General features: G+C 43.5%; 1 protein-coding gene and 1 long non-coding RNA gene across 4 annotated transcripts; one reads left to right on the top strand and one right to left on the bottom strand.

Moving 5' to 3' along the window:
- The first annotated feature begins 579 nt into the window (after positions 1-579).
- On the top strand, positions 580-3,434 carry LOC144583378 (uncharacterized). Its single transcript, XR_013537120.1, has 2 exons — positions 580-2,836; positions 2,936-3,434. It is a non-coding gene; the product is annotated as an uncharacterized LOC144583378 (long non-coding RNA).
- On the bottom strand, positions 3,049-14,689 carry CLN3 (CLN3 lysosomal/endosomal transmembrane protein, battenin). 3 transcript variants are annotated; one of them, XM_020792852.3, is made up of 16 exons: positions 14,569-14,689; positions 14,354-14,439; positions 14,182-14,266; positions 13,077-13,179; positions 12,239-12,292; positions 12,071-12,150; positions 10,714-10,799; positions 9,882-9,954; positions 8,186-8,329; positions 7,728-7,858; positions 7,204-7,253; positions 6,424-6,492; positions 6,274-6,329; positions 5,729-5,822; positions 4,999-5,139; positions 3,049-3,740 (listed from the first exon to the last, which is right to left on the bottom strand). In XM_020792852.3, the coding sequence occupies exons 2-16, from the start codon at positions 14,400-14,402 to the stop codon at positions 3,621-3,623; spliced, it is 1,335 nt and encodes a 444-aa protein (XP_020648511.3). In that variant the 5' UTR covers positions 14,403-14,439; positions 14,569-14,689; the 3' UTR covers positions 3,049-3,620. The 3 variants fall into 3 exon arrangements, with proteins under 3 accessions (XP_020648511.3, XP_020648512.3, XP_020648513.3); XM_020792853.3 differs by having other exon boundaries at positions 14,627-14,665; XM_020792854.3 differs by adding an exon at positions 13,312-13,433 and having other exon boundaries at positions 14,354-14,657.
- Positions 14,690-15,363: the final 674 nt, after the last annotated feature.

The raw sequence follows: 15,363 nt of genomic DNA, 5'->3' as shown, positions 1-15,363 counted from the left end.
TTCCCAGCAAGCCCCTTTTATCTGCCAGCAGAGAGGTGGGGATCTGTGAGGTCACCAAGACCTCAACAAGAAAAGGGATTGGGTTCCCACGCAGCAGCACTAGCACCCTCGGGATTGGCTGAGTCCTGAAGATGATGTCAACAATCCCTCTGATCATGTGATTCACCCACAAAAACTTGCATTTTGCATGATTTTTTAAAATATTTTTATTAGTGGCCTATAAATGTATCCCGCTACTTATTATTGGAGTGCTCACTATTATCCACAGTTTTCAGCATCCGTGGGGGGGCTTGTAACCAATCCCCCGCAGATATGGGGTTCCGACTGTGCTTTCTGATTCAGAAACCATGTTTTTCAGTTCCCTCCCCATGTCAGAATTTGTACGTATGTAGTGTATTATGCATACCTGTACAAATTGCTTCCTTACCAAAATGCTGAAATCAAGTGACAGCCAGTGAACTCACACACCTACTGACACAAGGGGAATACACTATAAAATTATGCAGAAGATGAATGAAGTGGCTAGAGGGAAGCTCTTTTCCCTCTCACACAATACCAGAAGCAGGGGACATCCATTCCAATTGAGTGTTGGGAGAGTGAAAAGAGAGCAAAGAAAGTATTTCTTGACCCAGCGTGTTGTTAGTCTGTGGAACTCCTTGCCATAGGATGTAGTGATGGCATCTGGCCTAGATGCCTTTAAAAGGGATTGGACAGATTCCTGGAGGAAAAGTCCATCGGAGGTTACAAGCCATGATGGGGATGTATAATCTCCAGGCTTAAAAGGAAGGTACCGCCAAATACCAACTGCAGGGGACGGTATCAGGAGGCAGGTATCTAGTTGTCTCATGTGCTGCCAGAGGCATCTGGTAGGGCCCCTGTGAGATACAGGAAACTGGACTAGATGGGCCCTTGGCCTGGGCTCTTCCTATACATTCTTATGTTCTTAAGGAGATGAAATTCCCAAAGCTTCCCAATATAATATCAATAATATAAGCGTATTCAGTGTATTCAGTATGCAGAATACATCATGCAAAAGGGCAGACTGGAGGAATCCCAAGCCAGAATTAAGATTTCCAGAAGTATCAACAACCTCCGATATGAAGATGATAACACTCTGATGACAGAAAGTGAGGAGGAATTAAAGAACCTCTTAATGAAGGTGAAAGAGGCGAGCGCCAAAAATGGTCTTAAGCTCAACATCAAAAAAACTAAGATCATGACCACTGGTCCCATTGCCTCCTGGCAAATAGAAGGGGAAGATATGGAGGCAGTGACAGATTTTACTTTCTTGGGCTCCATGATCACTGCAGATGGTGACAGCAGCCACAAAATTAAAAGACACCTGCTTCTTGGGAGGAAAGCGATGACAAACCTCGACAGCATCTTAAAAAGCACAAACATCACCTTGCCAACAAAAGTCCGCATAGTCAAAGCTATGGTTTTTCCTGTAGTGATGTATGGAAGTGAGAACTGGACTATAAAAAAGGCTGACCACCGAAGAATTGATGCTTTTGAATTGTGGTGCTGGAGGAGACTCCTGAGAATCCCCTGGACTGCAAGGAGAACAAACCTATCCATTCTAAAGGAAATCAACCCTTAGTGCTCACTAGAAGGACAGATCCTGAAGCTGAGGCTCCAGTACTTCGGCCATCTCATGAGAAGACCCCCTGGAAAAGCCCCTGATGTTGGGAAAGTGTGAGGGCAAGAGGAGAAGGGGACGACAGAGGATGAGATGGTTGGACAGTGTCACTGAAGCTACCAACATGAATTTGACCCAGCTCCGGGAGGCAGTGGGAGACAGGAGGGCATGGCGTGCTCTGGTCCATGGGGTCACGAAGATTTGGACACGACTAAATGACTAAACAACAAAAACCTTGGCACCATACAGTACAAGTCACTGAATTTTAGGGCTAGAGTAAATCTTGGAGGCCATCTACTCCACTCCTGTGCCAGAACTTGGAAATGTTACTTTTTTACTACAGGTCCCAGCATCCCAAACCAACATAGTGTGGGGTTATTGGAGTTGTAATGTAAAAAAAAAAACAAAAAAACAAAACACCAACATCTGGATTTGGGTCTCTATGAGGATTGTAAAAGGACAGAATCTTCAGAAATGGCAAGCCAAGAATCACCTGAGGTAGTTTGTTCCTCTGTTGAATAGCAATTTGCCCTTAGGAAGTTCATCTTTATTTTTAAAAAGCTTTTTATTGCTTTTTCCAAAAGAACAAAAATACACACACATAGTAATGACAATTCATGGAATAATGCAGAAACGGAACAAAAATAGATGTAAGGCAAAGAGATGAGAATAAAAAAAAGTGAGCATCTCATCAATTGTCCCGTACAGTGGACCCTCTACTTACGGAATTAATCCGTATTGGAACGGTGGCTGCAGGTCGAAAAGTCTGTAGGTCGAGTCTCCATTGACCTACAATGCATTGAAAACCGATTAATCCATAACTGGCTGTTTTTGTTCCTTTTTGTTCCATTTTGGTTTTTTTCTGGTCTGTAGGTCGATTCTCAGGCTGCAAGTCAAACCTAAATTTTGCGGCCAGAGAAGTCTGTAACTCGAAAAGTCTGTAAGTCGAGCCATCAGTAAGTTGAGGGTCCACTGTATTGTTTATCAAAACACTGTAAAGTCTGGGAGCTAAAACCAGGGTGTCTCCTTTGCTGCACAGAAGCAAAGACTTGAATAAAGAGAGATCTATTCAAGATGTGAGCATGTCTATGACCATGATGGATCATTGTGGAATTAATCAATTCAGAAGTTTTTCAAATGTTTGAAAGTTGTTTTGCTCCCTTCCAATTGCCATCATTAACTCTAGTTGCCAACTGTGTGTTGTGTGTTTAGTCGTTTAGTCGTGTCCGACTCTTCGTGACCCCATGGACCAGAGCACGCCAGGCCCTCCTGTCTTCTACTGCCTCCCGGAGTTAGAGTTCTTTAATCAGTGACTTCGAGCAGCAAATTAGATCTTCAAACTCAAGCTTACAGCCTATATCCCATTTGTTTGTTTGACAAGTGGCAATACTTTAATGAGAGACAATCACTCTTCCAAAGGCTGGTTTATTGTTTGAGACAGATATTGACCACACTGCAAAATTGTTTCCCCCTTTCCATGATTGGATACATGTCTGACCTAAATCCGTTTCCTTGCCTCCCATTATAGTCACCAATGAATGATACCTACACTTGATATCTCTTAAGGTTATGTGGATCCTCATGCCAAATACTATTGTGCATTCCCTTCCCACTATAACAATATGTCCTGCAAGTCACACGTGCAGTATTAAAATACTTCTCTTCTGAAAACCGTTTAACATGATTCCCTATTCAAGTGTAATTTTATGTGCTGTGATTCTGCCACCTCAGCCCCATGTAACATGCAAAAGAAGACACCCACCAAAGTTCAGTTAAAACAGAAGGATCCCCAAAATGAAAATGGCAGGGAAATTAAAATCAAAGGCTGAATCTCAGATCTGCCTCCTTTCTGCTTCACAGTCACAGGAGGGTATATGCAAAAAGTCTTGTTTTTCTCCCCTCCTTGATATCAGATGCTGGACCACTCAGAACAGAATGGTCACATATTAATGCATCCCTTGGTCCCTCTGGAATGCAGACCTCAAGGGAGTCGACAGAAGTAGTCATGGACAGGAATGGCAATGGCACCTGAAAGCGAGATACCGAATGTGTCGGCTACACAGGCCACTCCCATAGCAAACTCTCGGTGCTCTGGCTGGCTCTGTATTTCAGGGAAGACAAAAATTTAAATTAAACAGTAATTATCTTCTTACATAGACTTTTACTTCCTAACTCCTCCTCAAGCAGCATGTGATCCACCAGATACTATTCTGAGCATAACACACTACTGGTGTGGTACACAGACACACAAAATGTGGTGCTGTGTTTAAATAAATAAATCTTCAGCACTGTTGACATATCACTGCAGACTAACAAGCTGGCCATGAAAGCAATAAGTAGTCCAGAGTTACATGGCCACTTCATGCAGCAGATTCTGGACATCAAGGAGTATTTTATTGTGTTTTTATCGCCAGAAATGGGCAGTGGTATTGGGGGAAATGTGTGTCTTCTACACAATAATATTTTAGCTGGCTCAGAGTAGATTACATACCTTGGCCTGAGTGAGTGGAGAGCATCCTCTGCTACTCCAGCATAAATAAATAAATGTCATGTATTGGGCCTAAGAATTCATACTCATCAACAGGCCCTGTTTTGACCTTCCCTGGGAAAGTGAGAATGTGCCTCATTTCTGAGTCTATGGCATTTAATGATTTCACCTATTGGCTTTCAGTTCCCAGAATGCCTGACAGTCAAGGATTCTGGGAATTTGAACCCCAAATATTTGGACCCATACAGTGGTGCCTCGCATAGCGATCACTCTGTTTTACGACGAAATCGCTTTGCGATGGACTTTTTGCCATCGCAAGAGCGATTGCTTTGCGATGGCCCCTATGGGGAAAATTCACTTTGTGATGATCGCGGGGAAGTGATCATTGCAAAGGCCCCGCGATCAGCTGTGCAAAAATGGGGTGTTTGCAATTATCGCTTCCCCGCGATCATCGCAAAGTGAATTTTCCGATCAAGCTCCCATTTTCGCACAGCTGATTGGCGGGGGCTTTGCGATGATCCCGAAGAAGCGATCATCGCAAAGCCCCCGTTTTTGCACAGCTGATCGGCGGTTCCAAAATGGCCACCGGAAAAACAAAATGCCGACCGCTGTTTTGCCTTGCTTTAGAGGCACCGAAAATGTGTTTCTGTGGGCTTTTAAAAATCGCTTAGTGACGAAATCCCTTAGCAACGTTTTTCCTGGAATGGATTAACATCGCTAAGCGAGGCACCACTGTATTTTATTTCCTTCAAAAATACCAAGATACCTTCCTGTACTCACTCAAGCATTCAATTACAGCCCTGTCCTTACAGATAGTATATTAATACATTTCACATTCTCTTCTCTCTCTAGTTTCCCCTCACAGGCTCACCTCTGCACTAACACAGTGGAAGGTATTCACGTAGCTGGCTCCTCCTAGTAAACCCTCGTAGAGTATCAGAGCAAAAACCAAGTAGATGCTGGGTAAAAACATGTAGCTCACCGCAAACAAGAGGAATACCATGTTCAGGCACTAAGAGGAGAGAAGAAGGCAGTTAGTGACAATGAAAGAAACAGGTCTTTTGCAGTGCTAATGTGTCTTAATTGCCTGTTCAGAACCAAACCACTTCAAAGTACTTTGTGTTACAGTAGAAATAATTCACTATAATTTATTACTGATAATAAAATTGATATTTCCTTCACTTCCTGGGCAAGGGATGTAGTTAAGCTTAGAAAGAACTGGGAAGCTTAAAAGAGAATGGTAAATGACACAGTTTTCCCTATTAAGCAAAAAGTTCCAGTTCTTGGACCCACTAAGCCACAGTCCAGTATCCCGCTGCTTCCACTACTGAAGAAATGCCCAGGTCCCAAATTCAGTTCTCAGTATCTGTAGTTAAAAGGATCTCAGATTGTAAAGCTGCCACATGAAGCAATGGTCTAACTTCATATACAGCATGGTCCTCCTTCCTTCAATAGCAGAGGACACGTGGAGAGAGGAAAGGCCAGGCAGCCTGGATAAAAGGATAGAGCTTATCATGTGCAGAGGGGGAATTATGCATCCCAGAAAGGCAGGAAGAAATAACCTATGGGCAGAGAGGTTGTGTGAGAAGGGAACGTTTTACCTGAAGCACTGCAAGGAGCCAGATCTGCCGGATCCGTATGCAGCTGGCAGACGAACGCGAGATAAAAACACCAGCCTGGTACAACATCTGGTACCTGCAGGAGACAGAGGGAGGGTAGGGAATCTCATGCCTGAGGATCACAATCTACCTCCCATACCCCCAAATGAGCCACATTCCCTTCTGCACAACACCGTTATTTATTTTTAAGCAATTATATGGGGTCTCTTCTATTCTAAAAGGCAGAACAGTTCTCCTAAGGCTTAATTACTGTCAGCAAGTGATTTGAGTGGGTTTTTTTTTAAGACTGATACTTTGATATAATTATTTTCTGTCTGGCTCTGTACACTCCCGCCATGGAGTTCACAAAGATTTATTAGGCAATGATTTAAGTCTTTGGGGTAGAAAGGGAGGCCCGCCCTTCAGATAGAGAAATGCAGGGATCATTTAGGATCCCAGTTCTTTTCTTTTCTAGCCTACCAATGCTTACTCAGCTCAAATGCAGTGCGAAGCCTCCTTTTTATTGTCTGCCCAGCCCACATACTCACCAGCGATATTGTTGGGCATGACCGAAAGATGCTGTTCGGAAATACAGCAGCTCAAACTGAGGGGAGGAGAATGGAGAGAAAAGAAAGGGTTAAGGGGGGAAAGGCTAAAGGAATGATCACCAAAGCCATCTCTGCACCCTTCCCACTCACCAGCCCTTGGTTGATAAAATATTCTGCAAAATACACTATCGCTAGAGGGATCAGATATTTCAGTAGACCCTGAGGGAGAGAAATGGTGTCAGCACATCCTACAAAGGCCACATGTTTACATGAAACCATGACACTACAGAAGAAATGAGATACATTTTCACCTCAAGAAATACAGCCCTTGAAACTGTGCTTTTTATGCCTGTTTCCCAACATGGGCAATACTTTTTTCCTCTGAAGGCAATGGTGTATGAACACTAGAGATAATTCTTTTTTAGGGAAGAAATATCTCATGCAACAATCACAAAGAGTTTTATCTGCTCCCAGTGCAAGTCCAAAGCTGTAGAACATATGAAAGCAGGAGCAGTCATAATAGTTATTAAAAGAGTTTTTCTGGGAATGTTCAGATCACCTTCACTACAGAGTGATGGCACTCAGTCAGAACCTTTCCTTCTGGCCATTTATTCTTTGTAGTTGGTTATAGAATGCTGTTGAGAAAAGGCCTCATACTTCAAAACGCATTGAGCAAAATCAAATCAAATAAAAGAGTTGGCAGTTTGTAAAAACGTTTCTCTAAATACCCAAGAGAAGTGGTCGAGTTCAATTCTTTGTTTTTGTGGCTTTTTTCATTATTTTTATGTCCTATCTGCCTCCATTTTTTAAGTTAACAATCAAGCACTGGACTCCATCTCACACACTCTAAAGTAAAGACACCTTTAAATCCATCCCCCCAACCTGTTCCATTTTCTCCCTGGAAACATGTATTTTGTGCATGATGCTTACCTTGACCACCTTCCCCTTTTCTTGCAAACTCAGACGACAGCTTTTTGTGTCTGGAGGTGGGAGCAAATGGTTTAAAATAAGAAAGGATAAAGAAAACAATTATCAATTGGCTTATCAGCATTTGGCACACTGTGAAATGTTACAGAAATGAATACACAATGACAAAACTGCACATTGGTTGTTGGGGAACACAAGGCAGACTTATTCTGCTGGTGCCCTTCCCATGGACAACTGACAGACTCCTGTGTGAACAGAGTGCTCGACTACACAGCCCTTTGGTCTAATCCAGCGTGGCTTTTCTTAAAATTCTCCTTCTTTCCTCGGCATCAGCAGAGGGCATCACTGGTAAAGAAGCAGGAATGTAAATCTTTAGCTAAAAAGTTTCTTTATAGGTAAATGGTTGTTCCCTCGGATGCATCCAGGTTGCTATTAGAGGATTTCGTCTGCTGAGGGATCAAAGCTCAATGTTTTTACACTAATCCAGGCAAAGGATCTCACTACTGAAATTCATAAGGATCACTTACTGTTCCGGGGTGTGCTTTCCCGCCCCAGGAGTGGCTCCTGAGACATGGAAGAGGCCTGCTGAGACTTCTGTGTGGAAGTACTCCAGCCGCAGCGGGGGGCATGAGGAGGTGGAGCCAACAGGAAGCAATAGCTACAGAGAATGAAGTGGGGGGGGGAGTGGTCAAAGGGACTGCTGTATTGTGGAATAACACAATATACAAAAGAGGTTGACTGCTTTAGGCAGGTACCTAATGTCTCTCAAATGGAAATGCCTTCTTCTAATCAGGGACATGGGGCTCTCTGAGATTATTGTCCTTGAGAAGTGTGGAGGTGTGTGTTTTTTTGAATGAGATCCCCCAGAATTTGACGGCCTACCTCACCCCCTTGTGTCCCTGGCAATCGCTGCTCCTCTTTTTCACTCACATCCATCCATACCACCACTAAGCCCACTCCCTCCCCTCCTGCTTTCAAAGCTCACCTGGCCTGCATGATCACAGGAACAACCATCATGATGAGGAGGGTGTGTCGAGGGCTCAAGCCTGCCTCTGTCAGCCCCAGGTAGGAAAGGGCGCCGATCAGGCCAGCCCCTCCTGTCCCAGAGGACCACGCAGACACCACCGTGCTAGAGGAGAGAAAAGCAAAAAATGTGAGTTCTGCTGCCATCAGTCACAGTGACAGACCATCTCCCCACTCCTTATCACAACAATACACTCATAACAAAAAAAAAAACACCCTGATCACCATAATCACCCAATCTCCTGAAAAGGACAAAAATCTGATCCTACAGCTACAAATATGCAGCTATCCCACACACTACACCAGAACACAGACAGAGTTCTAACTCCTGTCCTCTGAAGATGCCAGCCACAGAGGCTAGCGAAACGTTGGGAAGAAAAAGCTTCAGAACACAGCCAAACAGCCCAAAAACCTACAAAAACCATCTACTGTCTCCGTTACTGTTTGGAAAAATCACTTCTTGGGATACAACCTCTAGAATCTCTAGACAAAATAGCTTCTTCACCTCTTGCCCTGCCATTTTATTATGATATGTTACACAATCCTGGTTTTTAAACGTGACATGATTTGACTTTTGTCTTCAGGATTTTCACTGGTCCTTTCCTTATTACGTATTTGATTTTATCGACTGTTAACTGCCCAGAATAGTGCCTCGCACCGATGAGGTGGTATATAAAGTAATGAAATTAATAAAATGAAATAAATCAGTGGCTGTGCAGTTGGGAGAATTTTGGGAGTTGCTGCCAAAACAAACAAACAAAAAGTATTTCCAAGCTGTGAGACAAATAGTCTCTATCCTGTTGTTATTATTTTTTTTACTCAAGAGATGGTGCCTCTCTCCTTCACATCAACTCCATCACAAGCAACCCTGATCTGTGCCGTGATCTGTGATGTGGTATATGACAAAAAAATTTCAATAATGGATCAGCCTTGTCTTTCACTGCATTAATTTGGCTAGCTGACTGCCCGTCACTGTTATTTGAAATGCTGCATGTATTAGAGAAACATCCATCTTTATGAAAACAGGCAGACAAACAAAATGGGTAGACTTAGGTTTAGTTAAACACAGACTCCCCCCCCCCAAATCAACAAGGCTACTGTGCATACAATTATATCTGGATTCAGTACAATAAATTTAAAAATGTTGTACAACCGCTCTGTGGATTGCACAGGGAGATTCTTTGGTAACACAACACAGCATTAGCACCTTCTTACATATAGGCTAAAATCCTGCTGCTTAGCAACAAGAGTAGGTCTACTGAACAAAAGGGACTTGGAGAGGAGTTGATTCCAAAATCGTCACAGATTCAGCGGGCCCACTATTCAGTTGTGATTTGCCACACTAAGCAGCAGGATTTCAACCACAGGATCTACCTTTCCCAGAGTCAACAGAGTAAGCTGAAAACTTGCAGAACTGCTTCTGCTACTACTTTTTTTAAGTGAAAGACACAATGACAGTCATTGTTCTGGGAAAAACAATGTTTGCCTTTCTCATTAAAAGCAGTTACCCAGATGAGCATTGCTGAGACAAACAGCAAGGTTTTGCCTCCATAAAGTTCAGCAACAGTCTGAAAAGCCACAGACCTTATTCTCTGAGCAAACGTGAAGCACCATCCAACCCAAGCGACAGCTTTACAAACTCTCCCCCTTTTTGTTACCTGTCAAAGAAAGATGTGAGTGCCAGGAACGTTATTTCACCCAAGCCAGATGAGATACTGGCCAGCACGACACCTATGGCAACGGGAAGGAAACAAATCTCATCATCCAACTACGGTCTGTTCTCTTGTGCTACTGAACATTACATGAGCCAGAAATGTAGTGTTTTATGGACTGTATAAAAGATGGAATTTTACAGAGAGCAACTTCCTCAGGGTGAGAGAAGCTAATCCTATCTGAAGTACTAATTGTTGGTCAATTATAAGTGCTACTTAATGTTAAGTTTGCTTCGAAAGGGGATGATTCTAAGGTTAGAGATTGGTTTCCATTCAGATGTTAGCTAAGCTGCACCCGAGGCCTACCAAAAATCAATGGGTCTCAAGTCACGTCATGACTGATTTGCCGCACTGATTTTGAGGGAACCAAGGTTCCATTAACATAGTTTGGATCTAAACTTGCATGTGTTCAAATCATGGTCGAGAGAAATGTCTGAGGTCTTCATGAAATACACACACCTCTTCCCCGAGTCCCTGCTCCCTTTTTGTCAAATCATGTCCCCACCCACTACAGCTTTCTAAAACCAGCAGTTAAGAGGACACCATATAAAGGTGGGGGGGGCAACTGCCTTGCATCTGGAGAACTGCTGGATAGATCAGTGGTTTAGGTCTCTGGCTAGGGAGCCAGAAGTTGGGAGTTCGATTCCCCACTGTGCCTCCTTGACAGGGGCTGGACTCAATGATCCATTTGGTCTCTTCCAACTCAGCAGTTCTAAGATGATGATGACAACAATGACTATCTGTTCCCTCATAAATTCCCAACATGGATAGCACCTACCTGCCATACTTTGGGCTGTGCTTGTTGAGAAGGCCACTAGCAAGAAACTGCCCCAAGCTGTGAGGACGCAGATGGCCACACGCAAGCTGTGAGATGAGGAGTAAAACAAAACAATTTGGAATTACCACCGGCAGTAACTCCCTCATGACAACGAATATTCTCCCCTTCCTCACAGCAACTGAATGTCTCTTAATAACCAGGCACTCTAGATGGAGAGTAAGGAATGGCTACTAACTCTATTACAGAAGCACGATTCCTTTTAGACCCCTTTTTTCCCCTGGAGCTTGGAACATTACAGTTTTGTAAAGAACTATTGATCATTATTCCCTGGCAGTTATTCCAAGACTACCCCTAATTTGTTGCACTGCCTCTTTTCAACAAGTTCCACTGTCTATACCAGTGATGGCGAACCTTTTTGAGCCCGAGTGACCAAACTGCAACACAAAATCAACTTATTTAAAAACAATTGCCCCCGCACTGCAAGGGTTAAATGCTTGGTTTTTTTCTCCTAGGTACGGTATTAACAGATAAATATTTACTGGTCCTCCAATCCCCCATCGGGCTACAACAGTGATGGCCGCCATTGCACCCCTCCGCTGGACCACTGCACCAGCAGAGGGGAATGCCAAAATTCAGGATCAGAGGACAGGTATTTCTCGATGGCGACTTATGGCTCACATGCCCACAGAGTGTTCCAGCTGTGGCACGCGTGCCATAGGTTCGCCATTGCCCGTCTAGACAAACAGGCCAGAAAAAATGAGGAAATACTCCTCTGGTTCCCTAGTGGAATGTCCTGATATTGCACCTTGGAAATATTTACAAAAAATATGAAAGCCAAAAAGCCAAAGAATACTGTACTTACCTTGCCACTTAGCTTTGATAAGACAGTGGCATAAAACATGAACGTTTCCTTTAAAAATTCTCTTAAGATATCTTAAAATGCATTGAAAAGTAGCTTTTGAAGATAGTTAGGTGTTACCTGACAATTCTAAGTAACTTAGAAATAACTTGGGTATCACTTGTTATATCTAAACTCAATTCAGTGACTACTTATTATATTACTTGTTACCCAAAAATGATATATTTAAAGCAACAATATAACATGTTAAGTTAGCTACATCCCAGCTCTGCTTTCCTGCTGCTCTGAATAAAATGTTCTTTTTTAAAAGAAATACATTATCAGAAAGATCACAAGTTTGCAGGGGAGATGGAACCTTAGTTGTCTTCTCTATGGAGTATACATTTTTGGGGTGTGTATGTCAAATTACAGGTCTATGTAAATGAATTATTGCTTGCTACATTTCAAAAGAGTTCAGTCCAGAGCCATCATTACTTCTTGTGAACTTTGCCAACTCACCCATATGGGAACAAATGGATACAAAAAGGAGCGCTGAATTTGATCAGAAGAGTGGGCAGAATGTCAGCTAACAGCACGGCCTGTAGGGCACACCAAAGAGACAATGGTGAATAAGAGTCAGTGTCAAATTATCAAACATATTCCCATTGCCCCCCCCCCCGTACCTACCCCTGTAGAAATGGGGTTGCAGTCATAGCGAGAATCATTAGCACCGTGGGGCACCTGTGGGAGGAATCAGACACCAGAAACCAAAGATTAGATGTTGGAGAGGACACCACCACTCATTCTGTCTTACCAACTATTTAATGATTTCTCCATGCAATAATCTTTTGTGTGAGAGTACAACTCATTTTGTCATACATCCTGGTGTCTTTAGGATAAACCGATTGTGACTTTACTTGCTTTTTATTCATTCTATCCTTGAACTTAGGGACATTTTTTCCAGTATAAAAAGAAGCAGGGAGGATCACCATCCAGGAAGCACAGAGTCCGAGAGGACTTTAAATGGCAACTAGTCCATCTTCCTGCCTGGCGAAAGAAATCCAGAGTGACTGTTTTCCATCCCAAAAGCTTCCTAGCCTCTATTTGAAGACCTCCAGCAAGAGACAGCCTCTGCCCCCACCATATAACTCACTCCCTTGCCAATTTTTCTTACCATTAGTAAGTTTCCTAATGCTCAGTTGAAATGCACTCTTTCTGCAGGGTTCGGTGGGCCTATCAAATATCCACAGACTAAGCAGGTCCCAGTGCTTGTGCCACCCTCTGCACAGCCAGTTGCACCCTCACCGAACTGCATTTTCACCTTTCAGCTATGGCTTTCCTTTTCTCCTTGAGAACTCCTCAGATCCAGGTGTGCAACACTCCCCACTTCTAAGCAAGTGCATTTTGTTTACACGTTCTTTTGCAGGGTGAGACACATTTCCTAATCTCCACTTGTTTTTTTGTCCCCTTTTGCACAACAGACACAGCTGCGCATGTCTGCTTTTTTTTTGCTCCGCACACTCACCGGTCCAGTCCCATTGCCAGCAGGCACCTTCTGATGGCTGAGAATGTCATGGGCAGCGCTCAGCATAACCACATAAGCAAAATTGTTGCAGAGTCCCAGTAACCTGTGACATGAAAGCAATGGCATCTGATTCATTTTTAAAACATTTTCTATACTGCAGCTGAAATGGGTGCATGTAAAGCCCCCGATTCCCAAGCTCTCAGTTTTCCCACTCAGAAACCAATCAGACTCCTACTTCCATCACTTTGCCAAGGACCAGGTGTACTGCCACAAGGGGTGGGAAGATTTGGTGTGTCTGACAGCTACTTTTCTGGCCCTGGGATCTTCTGGAGTTGCACAGACTGCCAAAAATCCCCCCTAAAATAAGAACAAAATCAGATGTTCATTTGAGTTTTGAACATTCAGTATCTGAGGGTGCTAAACCATGCCAGTAAACCCAATGATCTATTTAGAAGTTGAATTGGCTGTGTTTTGTCCACCCTTTCTTTAGACAACAGCTGGGGTACACAGGACCCTTAGGATGTTCAGTTTTTATTCCAAAGTCTGGCCAATGGCTATTAATCAATATCTGGAGGGCTAAAGACCACAGATGCTTTAGACCATGGGTGGGGAATCTGTGATCCACAGATTGATTGACTTCTACTCTCATCAGTCTCAGCCAGCATGAATGATGGCCAGGGATGGTAAGACTTGGGAGTCCAGCCACATGCCAAGGATGCAGGGTCATCACTTTGGACCACAGTTTCTTTACAATATCATTCCCATACCCAAAGTCCTCCAGCACCCAAGCAAACAGTGTGTGAGAGATAAAACAAGCAAGGCTGTAAGTAAGCAGCACCAGAGAGTTCTGATATGTTGGAAAGGAATATATATTAAAGGTGGCAATTGCAAAAAGCAGAAAGCCTAGAAAATTAAATATAAATCTAATTGAGTGCATTCAGCCTAAGGCAAAAGAAGTCATGCACAAAGGATAGAAAGAGTGACTTCATGTTGTAACAGTGACAGGAAGAACCCAACAGAAATCAGATAATCCTAGAGAATTGTCTTTCATGCCAGCAGCAGCACCTTGAGGAAAACAATGGAAATAAAGCAAAAGGGATCTCACCAGAAGCCCAAATTGTTCCTTCGAAGGCTGCAGGCATCCGGGTTGGTAGCTGGCTCCACAGAACGGGGTACATCTTCATCTTCTCCTGTTTTTATTTTGGAAGAGAAGCAAGGTCAATAAAATGGAGGGGACATAGAAGGAGAGGGGACTTGAAAGGGGAGGCAGATCTCACCTTCAGGATCAGACGAGATGCCCTGCCATCCACCCCATATAGGCCCCATCGGAGACAGGAGAGGACGGGGTACTGAGGAAGACTACCTAAATAATAATGATACAGTAATTAAAAATAGCGGAGGGTCGGGATGAGCAAAAAAGAAATCCCAGAAGCTTCATAACCACACTGGGATAATACGTCTCTGTCTTCTACTCTCTCTCTTTCCCACATACATAATTCCCCTTCCTAAGGGTTTGTTCTATCCTTTTAAAGCACAACTGGAAATGCCACCTCCTCTCCTTGCAAACCGAGAGCCAAACGCGTCTTCCTGAAACGGGAGTCATGTGACCTTGCAGGTCCCCACGTGACGATGCTTCCTGGTTTGACGCCGTTTCTTTGCTGCCAGTGCCCTCCCTTATGTGACCCTCTAATATCCTTTTCCCGTCCCCGATGTATATCCTGTTGTATCCAGTAACTTGAGCGCGCTTTGCTTCAAACGGTTGACAGCTACACGCCGACAGCTGTTTAAAAGTTATGCCTTTAAATTAAAACCCATCGGAAATTTTCCTTGTTATCTATTTTATTTTGAAACTTTTGCCTGATTTCTCTGAGCCTGTTGGCCATCCAGAGCAGCTAACGAGGTTTTAAACATGCAAGTAAAAACTCAAATAAGCTTACAATAAACATCATCATGATAATATCCGTAGCAGCGGGGGCGGGGCGGGGGAACCTCCACAAAATAAACCAGCAGAAACATGATAAAACAATCACAACTAACCCCCGAAGACTGTGCAGAGCAGAAAAGTGTCAAAACTTAGCAGTGAGTTGATTTTATTGAGGGCAAGAGTACCAACCCAAACCGGAGTATCCACAGACATTTTCCTCCGGGTGGGGCAGGGAGAGGCGCTGCATTGCCCCGAGTTACCACAATTTGTGCACACAGCCCGTGTTGTGTGCATTTATGCCTCTCTGTGCGTGCATTTCCCTGATACATGTAGGATTCTGTGGTAAGAAAGCAGTATCTTTGC

The sequence above is a fragment of the Pogona vitticeps genome, chromosome 6, assembly GCF_051106095.1.
Source record: "Pogona vitticeps strain Pit_001003342236 chromosome 6, PviZW2.1, whole genome shotgun sequence".
NCBI classification, from domain to species: Eukaryota; Metazoa; Chordata; class Lepidosauria; order Squamata; family Agamidae; genus Pogona; species Pogona vitticeps.
The sequence above is the reverse complement of the archived record's forward strand: the minus strand, read 5'-3'. Positions and strand labels throughout refer to the sequence as shown.